This window comes from Haliotis cracherodii, unplaced genomic scaffold (assembly GCF_022045235.1).
Source record: "Haliotis cracherodii isolate W230 unplaced genomic scaffold, xgHalCrac1.p SCAF_4, whole genome shotgun sequence".
In the NCBI taxonomy this organism is placed as follows: domain Eukaryota; kingdom Metazoa; phylum Mollusca; class Gastropoda; order Lepetellida; family Haliotidae; genus Haliotis; species Haliotis cracherodii.
Genome location: NW_027266297.1, coordinates 34,256,303 through 34,279,371, shown reverse-complemented (window position 1 = coordinate 34,279,371; position 23,069 = coordinate 34,256,303). Strand labels below are relative to the sequence as shown.

General features: G+C 42.0%; 1 protein-coding gene across 1 annotated transcript; it reads right to left on the bottom strand.

Annotated features, from left to right (window-relative positions):
* Positions 1-382: 382 nt before the first annotated feature.
* LOC139479390 (peptidase inhibitor 16-like) lies at positions 383-10,721 on the bottom strand. The gene is made up of 8 exons (XM_071262244.1): positions 10,639-10,721; positions 9,973-10,114; positions 8,122-8,340; positions 5,132-5,250; positions 3,924-4,063; positions 2,779-3,322; positions 1,806-2,179; positions 383-791 (listed from the first exon to the last, which is right to left on the bottom strand). The coding sequence occupies exons 1-8, from the start codon at positions 10,719-10,721 to the stop codon at positions 670-672; spliced, it is 1,743 nt and encodes a 580-aa protein (XP_071118345.1). The 3' UTR covers positions 383-669.
* Positions 10,722-23,069: the final 12,348 nt, after the last annotated feature.

Genomic DNA, 23,069 nt, shown 5'->3' with positions numbered 1-23,069 from the left:
TCAATCTACAGGTGGAATTTAAATGTTTTGACAGATCATATCCAAATCAAATTAGGGCTAAACACTGGCAGCAATGTGTCGTTTCTCCATTTGCTGCATTGGACTCAAATCCGCCTGTGAATGATACAGTTGTTTTCACTCGGGCCAGGATCTTTACGCTTGTCGAGTAAATAACAAAAAACATCGCCCATCATCTTCACTGAGAACAATTGTTCGTCCATGATTATTTTTGCTGGCGGCTGTTTTTCGTTTACAAATATTTTGAAACGACAAAGGCCTGATTAAAATGAAGAAAACAAACAAACAAACACCACGCAACAAAGTAATCATTATTTGTCAAGACCACAGCTATATCTCACTCTGAAATTTTAACCTCAAGACAGGAATTCGTTATTGGCCAGTAAATATAAATATATATCCTATGTACAAGTCTCTACCTGTATAGCGGGTATATATGTATATTTATTGATCAATAACGAGTGAACCTCGCCTATCCGAGCTAATAACTTAACTCTGAGCTGAATACTTTACAGGGAGACAACAACCCTGAGTCTGAGTTGAGTATAACACCCGAACTCCATCACTCTGGTATAAAGAGGTCATAGTGTACCATAGTGTACCATAATGTCACAGTTGAATAAAGGTCCAATCTCTCATATATTATACTGGTTAGCAGTTTCCGCAGCTCTTCTTACAGTACAGGTCTCGCATCATGTAGTTCTCCTGACAGAACCCAGTCTTAGCCCAGTACACACACCGGGCAGCATAATTTGCGTTGTCGGTGCAGAAAGCTGAAACCAGACACAAACAATTGGGCCAGTTAGTACACACTCATACATTTGTTCAGTTAAACAAAATGATTTTTTTGACAGTTTGTTTATCCTCATTTTCAGCTTGGTCTAAACTCAGAAATGCCCCAGCTGCGTGTAAAACGATACGCTTGTTAGGAAAACAGATTATTTATTGCTTACAAAGATATTTATGTAAGTCAACAATAACTGAAATGTCAAGAATGAGAAAGAAACGAACTGTTTTGCAGGTTTTAAATCTATAAACGATCCAGTTAGCTGTTAACTTAGAAAACTGTTACACCACCGGACAGACACTGCTTAGGATGGTTTGGCAATGTAATATGTCCGTCCTGAGTGATCATGAGACTGTTTGCGGGTGGTACAACCATATCGGGGGGTATTGGAACTACCCTTATTCACTCATTCGTGATCAACTCGTGTTATTCCGGGACAAGCCGAATATTCTTGCAGATTACGGAAAGGGGCGAGTGGTGACGAATGCTTATTCACTGGCAGGTGATAACGGAAAAACACGAAGTGATAGACACGGCGAACTGTATCGTTTATAGGTGTCATAAATGTATTTCTAGGGTCCGGCAAATACTGGAAACACATCATTCGGGTCGGGTTTTACCCCGATGCTGGATGTCGGAAAAAAAACTTGTTATGGAAAACAAAATTGTTCAGCTGTATGTGAACTGTATGTCTTAACTCAGTGACCGAAAAAATATCCGTTCTTGGCTACTAGGTGATTCTAACACCGAAAGAAATACCGAGGAAATTGTTTGCTTAGCCAATCAAATTCCTTGGAATCACTTGCAGATCTTATATATGCAGATAACAAAGGGATGTTGCTGAACGTAATATACTAGCCGGCATTAAAAACGCAATAGTGTTGTTATGTCAAATCACGTTTTGAGCACAAACCTAGCCCTGTTTATGAAATGAATTATGGTGATAATCGAAACTGCGTTTTAATGCTGGCTACTATGAGATAATCTCGTGTTCACTCACGGGTATCCTTCTGAGGTAATACGGCGTTTTGCTGCTTCCGGTGCTGCGCAGAGACGGTATGTTTGTTTTTAAGATCTTGACTTCTGGTCTGGTGCACGGTACGGCGTTGTGTGGCTCTGCTGCCCCCCCTGCTGTGTTGTCGAGATTGGTGATGGTGTCTCCCAGTGTTGTGACGTTGTCCGTAGCGACTTTCCCGACTCGACTGTTGGCTGTGGTGATAGCGTGCCTGTCGTCTACTGCTGTAACTCTGTCGTCTGCTGATCTGACCTCCATTTTGACGGGTGCTGTCAGTTTTTCTTGCTGCGCTTTGATGTCGGTTGATGGTAGCCTTTTCAGATTGATGACGCTGACGTGCACTGGATTGGTGTCGGTTTCTGTAAGGAGGTCGAGAAATGAACGAGTCTCCATTATCAACATTTCGTCACAGAACGTTTATATCATTTATAAAATCATTTTAAAGTTAGCATGGCATTATGGCTATTAAAGAGTTTCGAAAATTTTTTAAATATAAAATTATATTTAAAACTCAAGTAGCATATGCAAACATATATAAAAGATACAACGCCAGAAAATAACAAGACTCGATTATCCCCCGAAACAGATTGCATAAACGGCAACGTAGCGGTGAAAATGAAATGAAGGGATCACTGAAAATCAACAATGACACCAGGTGTTCGCGAAAAGGGGAAGCTTGTCCTGCCCTATCGGTAGCACCACCATATTTCGAAAGAAAATTTAAGAGCAAATGTTGTTTCACGCAAACGGGCAATAAACCAGCCATATCTCGACTACTTATTTGAGTCTATCAAGGGAAACAAGTGACTGAAATCATGAGCAGCAATCCACCCAATGACACAAAATCACCGGATCGGATGCTCTCTTGGCGGCTCTTACGAGGGACCAATTCTTGTCCGGAATCCCCACGGGGTGAATTATTAAAGACCGTGTAGGAGGACAACTGTAGCCGGGGTACCTGGTGGCGCGAGAGACCCCACGACGTTGTCCAACGGAACCAGACCGTACTTGCTTCTTCATCACAGTGCTCCTGGAACCCTGGCTCCTGTTGTCAGGTCTTCCGTCTACCAAAGCCAGCACCATCTCACAAGAATCACACGACTTTGGGCACATGATCCTTATAGCTCTGTTGCCCTTGCATCTGTCTGCCCACTTCCAGCAAGCAGGCAGCCTGTCCCTGCATCTGCTTCTATGACGCTTTGGCTTGTTCTTCTTGGCCACTTTGTAGTTCAATTCTCTGGCGGAAGAGTAGGCCAACTGCCGGGGCTGTTTCGAGAGAAGAGACGTTCCCTGATCAGACAGAAGACTGTTTGCTTTGAGAGCTAGGGGTCTTCGGAAACGATCGAGACTGATTGGTCCAGATCTGTGAAGAGTGCTGGTACCACGAGATACACTTTTCCGATTGGCTCCCGTCCCATGGGAGAATGTCTCGAACCGACTTGATTTCCTGACGAAGGAAACGTGACCCCTCGACCTGGGCAATGGCTCTCTCAAGGTCAGTGCTGGAATGACAATTGTCATTAAACTAAAGGACACAAATATGAACGTATAGGTGTTAACAACAGTTACAATGGAACAACACTTCATTTTGGAGAGGAGGTCCACAGATTAAAAGGTTCCAGAGTCAACCGTCTCCAAAAAAGACGGCACAAAAGTGAATAGGGTTCCAAGAGCAAACAGCTCTTGACTAACACATTCCCAAAGGGATCAGGCTAATGAGAGTCCAAGAACAAACGGCCCCGGTCTGATATAGTTCCTTGGACAGGGTACAGGTAAATGAGATTCCAAGAAAAAAAACGGATCTGGTCTAATAAGTAGTTCCATGAAAAAGGGTCAGGTTCCAGGAAAAAACGGCCGTGGTCTTACAAGATTTAATGGAAAGGGGAAGGCTATTAAAAGTCCAAGAAAAACTGGCCCTGGACTTCTAAGTATCCATACGAATAGGGTCAGATTTATGAAGTTCCACTTGTGAACGACTCTGGGGTTTCTTGGTCGGTGCTAGCAAGGTTTTCCCCGAGTACTACTTATCAATACTAATAAGGTTTTCGTACAACAGGGGCAGCACTCCCGAGGTCCCAGTGTACCTGTCGACTACTGACCCACCTGCTGGAGCTGGTGCTGGTGCTGCTGCTACCTGAGGCCCGCCGCCGCCTTCACACAGCTCCTCGGAACACGCTGCGCCCTTCTCACACTTGGAGCATGCTCTGCCCGGGATGTAGGGCACCTCGCCCATCCAGTTGCCTCTGCAGCATATACACACGGTGGTTATACATTCTACGTGACCTTTAGCGAAACTTCTGGACTGTAAACTTGGAATGGAGATGGGTTTCATCTTCAAAAACCTTGTTAATCTTTTAATGTTTGTTTGTTGTTTAACACCGCAGCAATATTCCAGCTATATGACGGCGGTCTGTAAATTATCGAATCTGGACTAGACAATCCAGTGATTGATATCATGAGAATCGATCCACGCAATTGTGTTACGATGACATGCATTAACCAAGTCAGCGAGCCTGACCACCCGATCCTGTTAGTCGCCTCTTACGACAAGCATGGGTTACTGAAGAACTGTTGTAATCCGGGTCTTACGATTGTGATATTGTTGGTCTGTCGATGTGGGACCATAACCGCACCATTACATTAGTGGGGTTATAAAGTGGAGATGAAAAGTATCGTCTCATTTCAACCAAAGGTACTTTTTGGTTGACCACCCGATCCCGTTAATCGCCTCTTACGACAAGCATAGTCGCCTTTTACGCCAAGCATGGGTTGCTGAAGACCTATTCTACCCCGGATCTTCACGGATATAATCTTTGTATGACCTGTTATTAGTTGTCATGCAGGTGTAGCAGGTCGTGAGTTCGAATTCCTGAATCGCTATGCTTTTAATTTGGTTTCATCAAAGTGGTAAATGTTGTTTACCTGCGTCACGGTTGCTTGTCTTCCATCTTGATTTCATTGAAAGTTTTCCATAAAGGCCGCTTTAAACAGTATTTCAGTAATATCGCGGCGTGTCAGCTTAATGTTAGAGGACAGCCCGAAGTGATGCAGGTCTCTGACGTTTACCACTTCGGTGAAACCCACGAGCACGGGTATTGTGCTGACAAACCTAGAAATATAATCGGGACGAACCGGGATTCGAACCCACAATCATAGGTTTCTGGCGTGGCCAAGGGACTCAACTCTGCCCAGCGAATCGCGGCGCCTTAGACGACTGGGCCACCTGTGCCCCCGTTTGATTATTGGACGTTTAATAACAGACTTGCCTTTATGTCAGTTAGCTGTGAACATCCTTGTATAGATGTACGCACCTGGGGTAGTAGAAGCAGACGAGGTAGAAGGCGTTCTTGACCTTGGCGCCTATGAGCCCCCCCAGCTGCCCACACCGTGTAGCCGCACATCCTACAGCATTGGTGGAGTGCCAGACAAGCTGTGGAGGATGGAGAGGAGGTCAGCAATATGTCCACATGAAGCGTACCGTCCCCTGTTTCACAGTACACTTGAAGGTTGAATGTAACTGCAGGACGTTTGCTCAGTATTATTTACCATTGCGATTTGAAGTTTGAGTTACCAAGGGGCATAATTCTTTGTACAATCACAGGGATGGTTGGTCCTGGCTATTTATGCATGTGCTCAGCTGTATCCAACAAACTATGTATTTACTGAACACCACCAAACACTTTTGAACTTTTATCACAAACATTTTGACGATTGTTTTTTGTCCACAAAGCAATAATTTCATCACTGTCAACAAACATTTTGGGCATATTTCTTAAACTATTCATTTAACAGCCCAAGGAATTCTGGGCCCACTTGCACAAAGCGATCTTAGCACTACAACTATTGTAATGTTAAAGTATGGGAGTTACGATCATCTTAACGCTAAGATCGCTTTGTGCAGGTTGGCCCTGGTTCCTTGGCCTGGCAGTTAGTTTAGCTGCATTCAGCTTAGGTACTATCATGAATGTTATCTTTGTAATCATAAGAAGTGTATATACACATTATGGAATTGCAATTCAAACATCACTCACTTAAACGGTTACGGCTAAAATGCTTTCCATTAGCTAACATCCCAATATGGGTATAAAACCTTGAACATTTCAGATTTCAAATTAAACACTGAAAGATGTACGAGTTTAAAGTTTGGAATTAACAGGCAAGATATTTTGTTCTCACAAATAACCTGGCTAATTACCCATGTCATGACTTTCTGGCACAAATGTCTGCACTTCCGGTGGCGGGGGACAACAGTTAACACAGTTTTGAAGCCATTAAATTACTAACTGGGGTTGGAGAAATATGCACTTCATAACGAAGGGAGCACCCGTGCATGGATGAAGGATTTAGTGTGATGGAAAGTCGATTCCGTGCAGGATACATGCACTTCCGCAATCAACCAACCAGAAACAGTTCTCATTAATCACTCCTTACATCTGCATCCGATATAGAACAAGCACCTCGTCGGTATGCAGCCCGTGTTTTACCCAGGTCTACATCAAAATAATAACGTTTCTCGTCATTATGGAATTAAACTTAAAAAAAAAATGTTTTGAGAAATTTATGGTCTTGCGATGAGAGCTAAGGTTATTTGGGATTGGCTTAACGCCATGTAGGAGAATATTTCAGCTGTACTGGACAATCATACAGGCAGAAGGTAGTGTGTCCAACAAGGAATCAAGCATTATCTACAGAGATTAAAACATTAAGATTTAAAGAACAGGAGCTGGCGAGACGCCATTCATTTTTATTCGCCACTTGTCATATTGACTTGTCTCTATGAAGGCGATGGAGTGGCCTAGCGGTTAAAACATTTCCTCCTGACGCCGCAACCCTGAGTTCAATTCACCACATGGGTACAATGTGTGAACCCATTTCTGGCGTCCCCCGTCTTGATATACATTTTAGCTGGAATATTGCTAAAAGTGGCGTAAAACCATTCTTACTCAGTCACCTATTGGCTATACAATAAGAATGGCACTGTATATGATTTGGCCACTAACGTCTGTGACAGTCGTATTATCCATGACTTTGTTAGAGCTAGGACTAAGGGAAATTGGGGGTACGGGTTGGGTGGCCCAGTCGTCTGAGGCGCCGCAATTAGCTGTGCAGGGTTGCGGCCGTTGGAACAAGCCAGAACCCATGATCGCGGTTTCGAATCCCAGTTCGCCCCAATTATGGTTCCAGGTTTGTCAGCACCATACCCGTGCTTGTGAGTTTCACCAAAGTGGTAAACATCTGTGACCTGCATCACTTAGGGCTTTCCTCCCACATGAAGCTGGCACGCGCTCTCACACGGGGAAACCAATGTACCCGGAGTCGTATAAGGAAACGGGCCTACAGTCGTTGACAATCCGAGACAGCGACTGGGGGAGCGTCCTCCCAGGTCCTCCCAGGTCCTCCCAGGTCAACGGACGCTATGTTGTAAGGACTTCACCAGACGATCACATTCCTTCCTACCCCGAATATACCCCCTACCCGACTAGCCGTCATTCATGACAATTACCATGTCGACGCTACTAAATGATGTCCACATATTTCATCGCACGTGTCTACAGGAAACATTAAAGGTACGTGTGCTATTTGTCGTCATAATAGAACCGCCGGGCGGTAGGGAAGCCTGGAGGCTATAGCGATGGATCATCAATGACAGGGGTTCGATTCCCCACATAGGTACAGCGTTCGAAGCCCATTCTTAGTGTATCCTGTGATATAGCTGGGGCCTTTATCCTTTCATGTGATAGAGACAAGAATGCAAATATACCTGGAGCTTTTATGTTAGGATTTGTTGTTCAGAATTCAGAAACCATATATATACATATTTTCATCGCATAGGAAGTGCTTAAAGGAAGCTATCGACCGATACCAAAAGGCTGGAGGATCTTAAGTGGCACGTGGCCTAAATACATTTTGATGTAATTCATTTTTTGTAGAATAGCATTTCTTGGTCTACAATCTAAGAAAACGCAAAAATGAAGACGATACTGTAAGCCTCGTTTGGATGATAAACAACGTATGGAGAGAGGGCTGGGTGTTTGTTTGTTGTTTAATATATATATAAGGACGCACTCCATTCCTGTTGTATGATGGCATTCGTGACTATCTTGTCCCTTTCCGAGACAAGCCGAATGCGGTCTGTAAATAATCGAGTCGGGAGTGACTGACACCCAGAGCGTCAATCTACGCAATTGGGATACGATGACATGTTAAGTCAGCGAGCTTGACCCCCCGATCCCGTCAGTCGCCTCTTACTACAAGCATGACTTGCCTTATACCTTTAACTACACGTAAACGTTAGAGTTACCTGTGTGAAATGACAGGCGTAGCCGCATGACTGACTTCCGTATTTCCAGGTCCTCTTCTCGTCATGCCAGCCCTTCATTAGGCCGTCGAGCAGCTTGGGAGTGTCGAACTTCCGGGTGTCGAACGCCAGATTCTCCCCCATCCCGCTCTTCATCTCGTGCTTGAAGACGCACCTGTCTGCCCAACGCTCAGCAGCCGCCGCTAGTGTGTCGTTCCATTTCTGGAGGAACAGGTGGGTGTTTTTGACAAAGACATGTTGGTTAATTTCTAAACTGTATGACATCTACTGAATGATCAGACACTTTATTCGAAGGCATTCAGTGTTTATTCACGATGTATTGTTATGTGACGTAGTTTGATGTGGTCTGGGGAGGCGATGTGGTCTAGGGATGTGGGATACGATGACATGCATCAACCAAGTCAGCGAGTCTGACCACCCGATCCCATAAGTCGGCTCATAGAACAAGCATGGGTTGCTGAAGACCTATTCTAATACGGATCTTCACAGGTTGGTCTGGATGTGGTGGTGGGCATGGATATAGGGGAGTGCATGGTACACGCGTGGGCGTGGGCGTGGGCGTGGGCGTGGGCGTGGGCGTTGGCGTAGGCGTGGTTGTGGGTGTTATATTGTGTGACGTGGCGATGCTTGATGTGGACGTGATGACGGATGTATGTGATATTTGATGTGGACGTGGTGACGGATGTATGTGATGTTTGATGTGGACGGGGAGATGGATGTATGTGATGTTTGATGTGGACGTGGTGACGGATGTATGTGATGTTTGATGTGGACGTGGTGACGGATGTATGCAATGTTTGATGTGGACGTGGTGACGGATGTATGCAATGTTTGATGTGGACGTTGTGACGGATGTATGTGATGTTTGATGTGGACGTGGTGACGGATGTATGTGATATTTGATGTGGACGTGGTGACGGATGTATGTGATGTTTGATGTGGACGTGGTGACGGATGTATGTGATGTTTGATGTGGACGTGGTGACGGATGTATGTGATGTTTGATGTGGACGTGGTGACGGATGTATGCAAATGTTTGATGTGGACGTGGTGACGGATGTATGCAATGTTTGATGTGGACGTTGTGACGGATGTATGTGATGTTTGATGTGGACGTGGTGACGGATGTATGTGATATTTGATGTGGACGTGGTGACGGATGTATGTGATGTTTGATGTGGACGTGGTGACGGATGTATGCAATGTTTGATGTGGACGTTTTGACAAATGTATGTGATGTTTGATGTGGACGTGGTGACGGATGTATGTGATGTTTGATATGGACGTGGTGATGTATGCATGTGATGTTTGATGTGGACGTGGTGACTGATGAGTGTGTTGTTTGATGTGGACGTGGTGATGTATGTATGTGATATTTGATGTGGACGTGGTGACGGATGTATGTGATGTTTGATGTGGACGTGATGACGGATGTATGCAATGTTTGATGTGGACGTGGTGACGGATCTATGTGATATTTGATGTGGATGTGGTGACGGATGCATATGATGTTTGATGTGGACGTGGTGACGGATGCATATGATGTTTGATGTGGACGTGGTGACGGATGTATGTGATATTTGATGTGGACGTGATGACGGATGTATGTGATATTTGATGTTGACGGGGTGACGGATGTATGTGAGATTTGATGTGGACGTGGCTACGTATGCATGCCTCCATAGAATATGGACTCTGGTGTAACTATTTCAAAGCCACGAAGCATATATTGTCAATATTGTTTTGAAGCTACGAAACACACATCTGATGTTACGCCATTTACATTAATTGTTTATATTTTGGACTTGATTGAGGACCGGAAGTCGGACTGACCATGAGGCACATGTTGGACGCCTGCTCCTCCCGTCGGTACTCATTGTGCTGGTCAAGGATCTGGTCTCGGAATGACCCCAGCCCAATCTTCTCACTGGACACAGCCAGCGGCAGCAGAAACGACAGCAGAACACCCAGATTTCTGCAACATCATCGACGATGTATTATTTCCATGAACGCCATGATAACCTGTGGCCAAGTCTAACCTTGACACTTGATGAGATAAACAGCTGATTTGTTAACCATCTTTAAGTAGCCTCTCTGTACGTCATATATGCCCGAAATACATATTCATATTGACTTTATATATGGGGCGTGAAATGACCAATTATATTTATATTTCCGAGACTCATTTTCTCAAAAGTTTCCGTCTGAGTGTTTGAAGGAGGGATTGGAAGAGTATTTATCTGTTCATTTCCTTTAGTGTTAATTTCTTGGAAAATAACGCATCACTCATCAACGCCCTTAAACATCAACACAAACAAACACATGAATGAACACAATCCCCACAGATAACCATAGCAACTATATATAAACTCCAAATGTCGTTAATTTAGGTTTCTCATCAGAAACAAGCAACAAAAATGCAATTTCGGCTGAAAACCGGAAACACGTGTAACACGTGCATGCAGGAAGTAAAATAAACAACTTTAATCAAAGTCTTACAACAGGAGCATGTTGATCAGCGCAATGGGGCTGCATAACGGTGTTCGTGGACCACGAGTGCACGTGCGTGTGAACGCTGCCATGGTGCCAACGCTGTGAGCCTCACTCGACAGATAACATGTTGCCAGTAATGGCCTCTTTAACGTTCTCGAGATTGATATTTTTCGCCACAGAAATTTATTTGCTAAGCGTACCTTCACACACTTTGTAGAATAGATAACATCATCCAATTAAATCGGAAGCTGTGGCCGATACAAGCACAGCGTTATGTAACAGGATGGTAAAGTAATTAAGTATTTTATCTTTATTTTCTTAGTAAGGATTTATTGCGTAAATAAAGCCGATATGGAACAGAAAACATGACTAAAGGCTAATGCCCAGCGAAATATCGTCATTTGATCAAACGGACTTCGTATATCAGTGCATTCTTGCAGAATGGGATATTTGGCCGTGGCGTAAATAACATAGAGATCGCGAGACAGCACGTTTGGATATATACGGTAGCTCGAAAAACAAGCTGGGCTTCTAGCTTTGTTTACCACGGCGGCGCCTTTAATTTCCGATACTTTTTTGCCGCGATCTTAGTCCACTAATCGTTTCTTCCGCTGAGTGGCTTGGTAATGCGTCTTCACCTCACCCCAGGGAGTATATTTGGAAAAACGGTGATATACATAATATACTAGTATACCTATGTCCATCGGGTTTTCATCGTTCACTTGGAGTTAATGTCCGTAATAACTTGTTTACAATACAGTATTAGCTAGGTTAGAAGTGATTGAGAGAATGTTGTGGTTGTCAGCAACTTTCATGTTCAGTCATCTCACCACAACCACTGGTCGATAGTATGAGCACCGCTCCGTGTCATCTGATGTTATTGGCCCTTTGGTGTCATTCATCACTCAGTACAGTACAGCATTAATAAATGTCGCGGATAACTATGCTTTTATATATTGCATGTTGGGTATCCTAAGTGCATTCTTTTCACCAAATGAATTTTATTTCCTTTCTTGCTAATCTTTCTCACAGGGACCGAAAAAGGAATTCCTCCCGGGAACAGTTTTCCCCGAAATTGAAATTGAAATCAACATTTTACAGACTATACATCTTCCCGAGGCAAGAGCGTTAACTGACTTTTAAAGTCCAGTTTCCACCCTTGCCGAACTAGGCTGGAATTCCTGGGCTCGATCGTAGCGCCACCAGTGGCTATTACGAGTTATATTCTTTCTATGGCTCTCCTATTGACCAATCAGATTCAACCTCTCGTATCACTTGCATTTGCTTCAAACAAAACGGTGGCGCCCAGTCAAGACGATCTGATTGATAATCAAGATCTATATTGTGATAAAACGAGTCTTACACTTCGAAGTGCATCAAATCACGTGAGCACCTTGATTAAAAGCATGAAAAGATTTAGAAAATATCTGTTGACAACGAGCTAGCGGTGCACATGCTTTGCAAATCCTGCAGTCGACCGAAATCTGCATGACACTTTACAAACCGGATTTTGATTTCGGTGCGCGATTTTATTGGACTATGCATAAACTCGTTAGTACAGCCAAAATATAACTCAATAATTCCTGCCTAGTTCGGCAAGGGTGGAAACTGAACTTTTATAGTTAGTTAACTCACTTGCCTCGGGAAGATGCAGAATATACTACTCAAAAGAAGTTTGATGACTATAGTTAATCTGTCATGACAGATTAAATGTAATCATAATTACGAAAACGTCGGATGTTCTTTAACTTTTTTTGAGTAGTACAGTAAACTACGGATATAACGAACTCAAAGGGACCACTAATTTTAGTTCTTTATAACCGTAGTTCGTTATAAACATATGTACAGCATAATTGCAGCAAATAGTCGGGACAAAAAAGTAAGTTCGCTATATCCGTCAGTTCGTTATAAGCGTGTTCGTTATAAACGTAGTTTACTGTATATATGAAGAACATAAACGGTATCTGGACCAAAAAGTGCTAGATCAACAACAAATTAGTCACGCGGCATTTGATGAACTTGATTTCAACGGGATTGCATAATTCGCAGCCATTAATGAACATCACCTCAATTGGCATCACTCCTTTTCTCGATGAGGTGAACACTTTTAACATTCAGATTGAAGTGTATACAAATTTAGTCTTCGCCAGGCAAGTCATGCTATGATTCTAAATGGAAAAGGCACGCCTTGGCGTTTTAAAGAAATCAACAGATTGGTTTTCATGATTCTCGCGTTCATCAAGTGCAGATCTCTCTCCCCTGAAAACGGTATGCTTTGCTGAAAGGGGAAGCCTAGAGGTCTTATTACCTAACGGGACCGTCTCAAGAGCGGCACATCCATGGATGTTTGATCTGCTATCGCTCAGTGACATTCATGACGAGTATGATCGAGGATGTTCGTGTGCAACTACGCACTGTTACATGACCTTTAGGTTTAAAGAGGGATCCTGAATTTTAAAAGCGTTTTATGTTTGTGAATGTATATATCCTTTAGGGTGACTTGCATTAACCTTCATGGTATTCCAGGGTACGTACCCCTTATCTACATGCATTCCCGTTTGTTTGTTGTTTAACGCCGCAATATTCCAACTATATGAAATCGGTCTGTAAATAATCGAGTTTGGGCAAGACAACCCAGTGATTGATATCATGAGCATCGACCTACGCTTTTGGGATATACGATGACATGCACCAACCAAGTCAGCGAGCCTGACTACCCAAGGCCGTCAGTCACCTCGCATATCGCTGAGCGCGGCGTTAGACAACATACGAACAAACTTAATCCGCATTTACCTACGGTTCCCCCTCCCCCCACTAAAAACAGGAGGACACACAGCAAGGAAAGGGTATATAAGGTAACACTGTGAAAACATTGTGACTGAGATTTATGATTCAAACCCCGACATTTCGATCTTACATAAACACTTCTCAGTCCAGTATACAATTACAGACATCGGGCATAGATAATTTGTTTTCCGGACGTTGACTTATGTTTTTTTTAGATGCACTCATCTCACTTGAGTCCTTATAACACCATATCAGCCAGCACTCAGGTGATCTCGAAAGAGTGAACGTAACCTGCCTCACCGGTTGCACCTGTCACAAACACATGCAAAGGCAAGTCAATTGTTCACCTGAGGAAAAAAACGGGAACGTGCGGTACATGTCAAAATAGGGAATTGCATTACAACATTTTGGTCATTGTTGCGTCAAGTTTTCAAATGTCTCTCACATGTCAATCATAAAACGTTTTGAAAGCTTCACTGAAGCCTTGACCAAACATATTATGAGCGAGAGTCACAACATTGCACGGTGCATGTGGCATGCTTTATTTGATTTTGGTGTGAGAAAGGTACATGGGGATGAGTAATAGTTGGAAAGATGTAAACAAACATTTCAAAGAAACGTTATCTTTGTTTCACATATGTATTATGATATGGGTACATACAAAATACATAAATAATCATGAAAATATCATCTTAAAACACTCCTAACTGTAAAGTATTACCCTAAACACTTTTGTACTATTCGGGTACAATCATCAGAGGGAGGCACGCTCTGTCCTTTACTGGTTTGCTTGCCGTAGAGCGCTTGCTCTTCTCAACTACAGCCTCTAGGAGACGAAGGTCAGGGTGTATCATTCTAGCTCTATTCAGCCTATTTCCCCACACAACATTTCGTTGCGGTGAAACGTTGACACATTTCCGTGTTGCGCGTTGAGAGGAACGGGGACAGGCCCTCGCATATCGCCACACGAAATGATCCGGGTTAGAATAGGTCTTCCGGATATATCAATGTCAACAGTGTCATGTATTCCACATGATTGTTTCAGCTTAATACCCCATGTTCCTTATAAAACAATAACAAATGTTTCAGGAAATCCTTATCTTAAAATAGTTATTACTAGTTTTGTTTTCATATTATGTTTGTTTTCTGTTTTTATATGACATAAATATTTAAACGGAAATGTGCCATATTCTCATTCCTCATTCTGAAGGTACCAACTGTAAACTGATATGTCACATATGTGTTTTATGACAGAATTGGCACTCGCATCAATAGGTAGGTATGCTACAAATTTTCTTTACGTCGCGTTGATCCTCTGGATCAAAGTTATCTTCTATGTGAAATGTGTGATTGGTCAGTCGCCGTCCTGTATAAACATGTCACGTGCTTGTGACGTCACAATTACTCTTGAGTCCGCTGGCGTCCGCAGGATCTGATTCTTACACCGAAATAGTTCACCCAAGCAGCGCGTTGTAACTTGTGCACGGTCTCGTGGTGTTAGGCCCCACCAGCTCGTAAACTCCCAGACAGCTCGCTATTGACACATGTTACCAATACACTCAGTACGAAGCTAAGTTCATGTACAGCCTGCTCACGGCCATTTCAGTCGCCTTATAGGTGTAGTATAGGTGCCAGACCAGGGGTTTCAGAAAGTACCGATGGAAGTGCCCGAATGATACAACGGTTTTAAAATAAGTACCACCAAAGACGTATATACGTCTTTGGTACCACTAATCATTTTTACTGCACAGGGTTGTGAAAGTGCCATTTTATTTCACGATTTATGGGAGACAGTAAGAGGAACTGAAACAATATGGTTTATTTTAGTCTGTTCCGGAAAGTCTTCGTTCCACTCGGTAAATCTCGTTAACAGTCTCCATAATAGACTTGACTCAGAAACAGGGTGAACTGGTTCAGACGTGAGCAATTATATACCTTCACGCGCTGCGTCTCACTTTAACTGCGTTTCAACATAAACTGTAACTGAATCCTGCACAAGTTCACCATAAACATTAGTCGGTTATGTCGATCATGAACGGAATTTTAGCTCATTAGTGATTGATTATGACGACTGGCACTCCTTTCTCAATTCGTTCAGTTATCGCGAAGTTAGAATCGTGTGCTCCGATTGCTTTGTGATACCATCGTAAATCTCCGACATAGCTCCGTACCATCTCGGCGTATCAATCAGAAGCTGTCGGAGATTGCCATGTGAAAGGACGCTCATTGACGACTCGCTTCTCTCCACTAACATGCCGTTCGCGTAGAAAAGGTTTCATCTTCACCGTTGGCATTCAAAGATAAAGATTTCTTGACCGTCGGACATAGTTAGAAAATAACTTTTTTCAGTGGCTATTTCATAAAAAATAGGATTCACAGTGCAAAAAATATCATCCCCATAGCTGAGATAATATGCCTCTGTTTGTACAATTCAGTGTGAGTTTACATGATATATTTCTATGTGTTATTTGTCTTGATTTATCATATACATGTCAACATACGCACGTGGATGTTTTAATCAAAACAATTGTTGTAAAGTGGGAGTTGCCCTGATTGTTTCATGTCATCACTTTTATCGTTAAACCAGGTGTTTGTAATGACAAGGTCTAGAATTCTCAAGTAGATTGGGGTTTACCAATGTTACCGTGACTCCCGTCACAAATATCTCCTCAACGTGTCTGTTCCAATAAGAATAACATCTGAAGAACAGTCTACCATGCACGGTAAACAGAGCATGGCTACACCCCCATCTGAAACAACACATTGTGTGGTATACTAGTATATATATCCATGCAATTGACAGGTGATCAGGCATAACGTTGTTTTTTTTGCCAAACTATCTATCTATACATTAACTTATGAACATCATCGTTGTTTTGAAGGTTTATACTCTAATAATTAATGTTCCTGGCGTTTATACTTAGTCTAGATGTTACAATAAATACATTTGGATGTGAACTTTCAAGCCCTGTCAATACATTTCGGTACAATGTAATATCAGTTTCTATGAAGGTGTAGATTTTCAACGTATTTTCGATGCCAGCCTTTCTCAAAACACATTATATAATGAAAATATAACCCTTTTTGTAAAGTAAATATTTGATAAAATAAGTACTTCATGTCCATGAATTATATTCAGTATGTTAACAGTCAGTACTATTTTCGGACCAGGTATGTTGGAATTCTGACTTGAAACAGCCCAGTGATGCCTCGATGTTGATGTGAAATGGAAGACTGCTCCAGAGAGAAGGACCCACACACCTAAAAGCCTGTGGCCAAACGATTTCAGTTTGGGTCTGGGTATTTTTAAGAGCTTCCCGTTTCTGATCTTAGCGTTCGGGGAGGAACATATTCTCCAACAAGACCCAGCGTGTATACCGGGGCATCAGAATGGAGGCAGCAGTAAGTAAATTCCAACAGACGGAAATGTAGGAAGAGAAATGTTTTGAGCAAGAGAGGAAATCTATTTTGACCAGAAACAGGGGCAGCACATCGTAAATGAATCGACTTGACGGACATTATGTTACGGCTCATTGTCCGCGGACTTCTCTGAAGGCAGGTGTCTCATTTAGAGTAAATATCCATGAAATCCTCTGATTCAAACAGTGCTCCGTCTATGCATAATTTGACATGGAACTGACAACTCCAGTCAAATTGATTATTATGTCAGAATAAGATTGCCTACAGCACCCCGGAATTGCAATTTGAAAATACAATACTCAGGTTAATTTTGATTGCAAATCAAGTAAATGAGTATCAACCACGATGTGATCTGACCCTTTCCATTCCTTAAAGAAATATTAGGGGCCAACCATTACATATAGGGATTTCATCTAAAAATATATATTGTCCCAGAAAAGAATTATGCTTTTGACTGTTGAAAAATACATTGTTGCAACATGTGTTTTTGTTATTTTCATTTAGGCTCATTGTTTTGATAAAAAGCTGCTGGAACTGCCATAGTTACGCTGTGTTATTCCACCGGATGGACCAGGCCTGCGCATGCGCAGGATGTATATAAACATCGAGATTTAATCGTCATAAGAAATTACAAGAGATGCCACGTCCCATTATCTGCGCTTAATATCAATGTATAAAACAATTTTATGATAAAAAGGCCAGCTTGTCGGGACAGATATGATTGACAAGGACAGACCGTCTGGTTCTAACTACGTACTTGTTGAAAGTTATCTCCCCTACCTCACTCTCCCCTGCTCCTAACAGGGAATATATCTGAAGGCGAGCGACGCCTCTGCTCCTTGAGTAGTCAATCAATCTCATCCGACGTGAACCCCTCGAGTGATGAAGAGTTTTGAGATTGAATCACTGATTTCCTATCTCCCACATTCTAAAATGGAAGCTTGCCACATCTCGTCTCTCCCAGATACTCATACACGCAAACTATCTTCTCCGTGGTGATACAGGGTGCACAAAATATGGAGTAAACAAACCTCCGATTCGTTCAGCGTTTACTATTCTCTAGGCTGGCTTCCCAGATGATTCACTGACTCGAGAAATAATCCAACATAACAAATCTGCTGTTACAACATTTACTGCTTCTCGTGCCACGTTGCGCTACTACTACTACTACTACTACTACTACTGCTGCTGCTGCTGCTACCCCTACTACTACTACTACTACTACTACTACTACTACTACCCCTATGCCTACCGCTGCTACTACTACTACTACTCTTACTGGTACTACTACTACTACTACTACTACTACTACTACTACTTTACCACAAACGTAACTGCTGCTGCTGCTTTTGACATGGAGACGATGCAGAACGTGACCAAACACGACACTGTTCCACAAATCAATCACAAAACCCATTTTATTTGCTGAAGAAAGTTGCACTTTCATTTTACATGACAGAGCTATTCTTGCATTCAAGCTGAATCTTACATACACGCCAAACAGCCAGGACGCGCTGGATTCGTCCGGAGTAAGCTTGTCGCGCGAAAAGCCCAGTTCCACAAAGCGATCTTAGCGCTACGACTGTCGTAGCCCATGTTAAAGTATGAGTTACGATCACCTTAGCGCTAAGATCGCTTTGTGAAACAAGGCCCTGATATTGCTAAAATTGACATCAAACGATACACACCCTCAAAACCTCGGACACACACTGGCATGTACTTCTGTTAACGTGAATACGTTCACTCGTGATTTTAGGAAAACACCTTTCAATGTCAACATCAACAGCTGAAGGTAAAATACTAGAGGAATCCAGCAGCTTTGAAGTAGTGAAAAACTGTTTGACACCAGCCATATATCGCAAAGACCCGTGGGTAGATACACACATTTCACACATCATGTAGGCTGTATAGATTAGGCTATCATGCGTTAACGCGGAAAACTGTGTTTATGCTTCCCATTAACTTTATTATTTCATATCGCACTGCGCATGTTTTATATGTCTGTGAAACCATAACATGCTGATTTAAGCTGTTTCAAATCGCAAAAAAGGTAAAAAGTGGCTCCTTGCTTGAATTTGTCAACCTATTCTTTCGTCGACTGAATATGGCGATCTTATACTCTTGTTTTGCTCGCCAACTCTTTAATTTGAAGCATTTGCACCAGACAATCTTGTACTTGTTTGTCAGCAAATGTCAACGTTAAATGACAGTGTACCAAATGCAGAATATCATTGTCACTGTAGGTCATCATGTCATTGACAGGCAGAATCGGGTCCTTAGTGCTGCATGGTTGTAGTAGATGTTCAACAACTGAGTAGTTCCCTGACAGCGGTGTGCCATCACGATCTCGCTGTGCACACTGTAACTTTGTCAGACCCTACAGAATAAATTAAACATGGAGTCCAACTAATTAAGGAATAGTATAGAAATAACTTTATTTCTGGGACTGAAAGTCAGTTCAACTGTAACTATCTACTTTCATTGTACATTGTGTACAGTTGTATAACAGATTATAATTACTAACATTATAGTTCAACTGAATAGTGTCATAAGAACAAACTACAATGAGAATTGAACAGTTGGTCGACTGTATGCACTCGTTATAACATCAACTCCACATTGTTACCGCGACATCAGCTGAACAAAAGTCATATCTATACAGAATAAAATATATCCTGAACTGTTCCCACTTACGACAAATGTATACTTTGCAACCGTAGTGCAGAGAATGTACACATTAATGCCACACTACATCGACTGTACACATTGTTGCAACGTTACATTGACTTTATACATGATTGCTACAATACGTCATCTGTTTGCGTGGTTTCTTTAATGCGACAACTAAATACATTGACTTTATACATTGTTGCAACATCACATCTATTGTACTCATTGTTGCAACATACCATCCACTGTATACATTGTTGCAAGCGTTTACATTGACTGTTCACTTCGTTGCAACATTACATTGACTGTATACATTGTCGCAACATAACATTGACTGTATACATTGTTGCAACATTACATCGACTGTATACATGGCTGCCACAATACGTCAACTGCAACTGAAATACATTGTTGCATAGACTGTACACATTGTTTCAACATTACATTTGACTGTATACATTGTTGAAACATTACATCGACTGTATACATTGTTGCAACATTACATTGAATATACACATTGTTGCAACATTACATTGACTATACACATTGTTGTAACAATACATTGACTGTATACATTGTTGAAACATTACATCAACTGTATACATTGTTGCAACATTACATTGACTGTATGCATTGTTGCAACATTACATCGACTGTATACATGGCTGCCACAATACGTCAACTGCAACTGAAATACATTGTTGCATGGACTGTATATATTGTTGCCGCAGTACAACTGTTGCCGAAATATATCGACTGTGTGCGTTATTTCGTGAATGTGGAAAGTGTATAATTGCTCCATACCACATCCATTGTCTGACGTTCTCATTGTTATATAACGGAATAATTTCAGAAAAGGATTGTTTATTTATTAAGACACAATTTCTGACGGGCATGATATATACGGTAGAAGTTCTTAATTGTAATTAAAAACCAATTCCCTGTACTTACTTGTATTAAGCCTCCACTGACCGTGGATCACTGACCTCAGTCAAGGACAAATGCCACTTGTAAATACACATTGTTCATGTAATCTCTGGAATTGGCTACTGTAAGCGCAAGAGTTCAAGGTCTACTCATGTTCGGTTTGGCAACAGTGCATCACATAAACATTCTAAAAATGTCTTTAAATAAATCAGTAAACGAACGAACGTACTTACAATGTTTCCGACATGTTTTCTTCATAATCCGCGATAATCCGAGATTAACCGGAGGGTCACCTACCCCCAACACATTCTTTTATATAGTTTAACTTAAAACGTACTCTGCATTTGTTCATTAAAATCACAGGTGTAAAAGGGTGACCCTTTCTTCACTTATTAAGTTGTGAAATTGCTACCAAACCCCCATGCTCATCACTAACTCGTACGACAAGCGGCACGCGCTGCGCTGTTCGAGTGGCGTTCGGGTGGAATAGTTTATAGATAGGCCACAAAGTTGTTACTTTGTGTGTTTGTTGTTTATGCACTCAGCATTACTCCAGCTATATGACTTGCTTGTACTTGTCCGGACTGATGCCGATTTATAGTGCTAGCTCACTGAGATACCATGCCGCAGTTTAACATGAATACCCCACTCAGACCAGTCCTTGTGTTAGCCTCTTAATGCCGAGCTCCAGACAGGGTAACAACAAGTACCATCTTTTAACATTGGTATGACGCGGTCGGGGATCGAACCCCGGACCTTCGAATTCCGCTCTCCCGGCGGACGCTCTACCACTAGACCACGGACACGGTCTCATGAGCATCGATCCACGCAATTGGGATAGAATGACGTGCACCAACAAAGTCAGCGAGCTTGACCACCCGATCCCGTTAGTCCCTTCATACGACAAGCATAGTCCCAGTTTACGGCAAGCATGGGTTGCTGAAGACCTATTCTAACCCGGATCTTCACCGGTAAAAGAAGTTACTGAAAACGTTGATATACTGTAGTCGCCAATATGACAATTGCACCAGAATATGTTGAAACAATCGGCGGGCACCAGGCTCCCATTGAGTGGGTGTGTTTCAACTCTATTCCGGCGTTTCAGTTTAATTTTGGAGGAATGTCCAAACTGACGTTTACTGATTTGGTGAAGCCCACGAATGTTCGGTCGTAGTGCTGACTACAATCGGGGTGCACCATCCACGGCTGACGGAAACAGCCTAGATCACCATGCCACCCGTCAGGGTACTAGGGCATGCTTACTCTGGTTCGAGACCAAATAGCCATTGTGGCCAATCAATCTCCATTTGAGTCGCCTCTCGGAGCATTCAGCACATATTTACCCTGGAATCAAACAACGACCTTTGGATTGATATATGGACCATCATATTTTGAGAGAGTGTGATATTGACACAATCACAATCACAAAATTAAAACAATCAGAAATATATTTTCCGGTAGGCAAGATAGGAAGTGTTATGTTCACACAAATTCTGCATACTATAAGACGTGGTTTATAGCAATGCAAACCCTATTATAATTCTGACCAATGCCAATTTTATATATATCTAATTAATGTATGCACTGAACAAGATGCTCTGTTTTTGAGCAGCCATTGTCTTGAGGTTTGCTGGCGCTATTTCTATTCGAACTCAGTCCCGATCTACACACAACAAAGGGAAACAACTGCTAGCTCTGCTGGTGGGATGGGCTCGAGTTGTTGTGTTGAAATATGTCATCAATATGCATGAATGGAAATGTACACACAATTTCTTGTTTCTTGCTGTGCAAACAGGTTTCATTATCGTACATAAAGTTGTCCTGGGGAGATTGGTATTCTGCTTTACGTCAATGATAAAAAGACGCGTGTGTGGCAAAGTACTTAAGTAAATGATGCTCCTCATGGCCACTTCTGGAAGAATAGGAGACAATAAACTGAGGAATTTATGGCTTACTTTGGTCAAAAATGACAAAATAGAATACAACTAGCATTTAGAAGTGATACACATGAGAGAGAATTTATGGATGTTAACTTCTTTTTTATGAGGAACACAACGTGTCGGTGTATATGCTTTCTCATTTACTCTTGACATGCAACTATTCAAAAAAGTAATATGAGTTCTCGAAAATATGAAAAAAACGTGGTTGTATGTTTAATGATAACTTTAAGGACAGTAATACTGATATAATATCTTATTCTTGTTTTAATGCATGGTTCAACATAGTACATAAAACAAAACAAACCTTTTCTCTTATTATTTGTGCAACAATTAATAACCATCCATTAACGCTCTTTGGGGCGATGGGGTAGCCTTGTGGGGAAAGTGTTCACTCGTCACGCAGAAGACCTGGGCTCGATTCCCCACATGGGTACAATCTGTGAAGCCCTTTTTATGATATTGCTGGAATATTGCATAAAGCGACATACAACTCACTCACTCACTCACTCATTAAATGCTTGTTAATTTATTATCAGTTACGTATAATCATTTGTCTGCTTTTATTAGTAAACAAATTAACACGATATATTTAGAACTAAAAATTAATTTGTTTTCAGACGCAGTTTCTTTCGGAGCGTTATTTTCCGAAAAATTCACCTGGACGATAGGTGAAGAGGCGATGAAGGTGACAAG

Bases quoted from the DNA above. Each gene is read 5' to 3' on its own strand.
- LOC139479390 (XM_071262244.1), bottom strand. From the start codon at position 10,721: ATGGCAGCGTTCACACGCACGTGCACTCGTGGTCCACGAACACCGTTA. The intron at 10,115-10,638 runs GTAAGACTTTGA...ATGATGTTGCAG, and splicing joins CTGATCAACATGCTCCTGTT to AAATCTGGGTGTTCTGCTGT. The intron at 792-1,805 runs GTGAGTGAACAC...GTCTGGTTTCAG, and splicing joins ATTACCTCAGAAGGATACCC to CTTTCTGCACCGACAACGCA.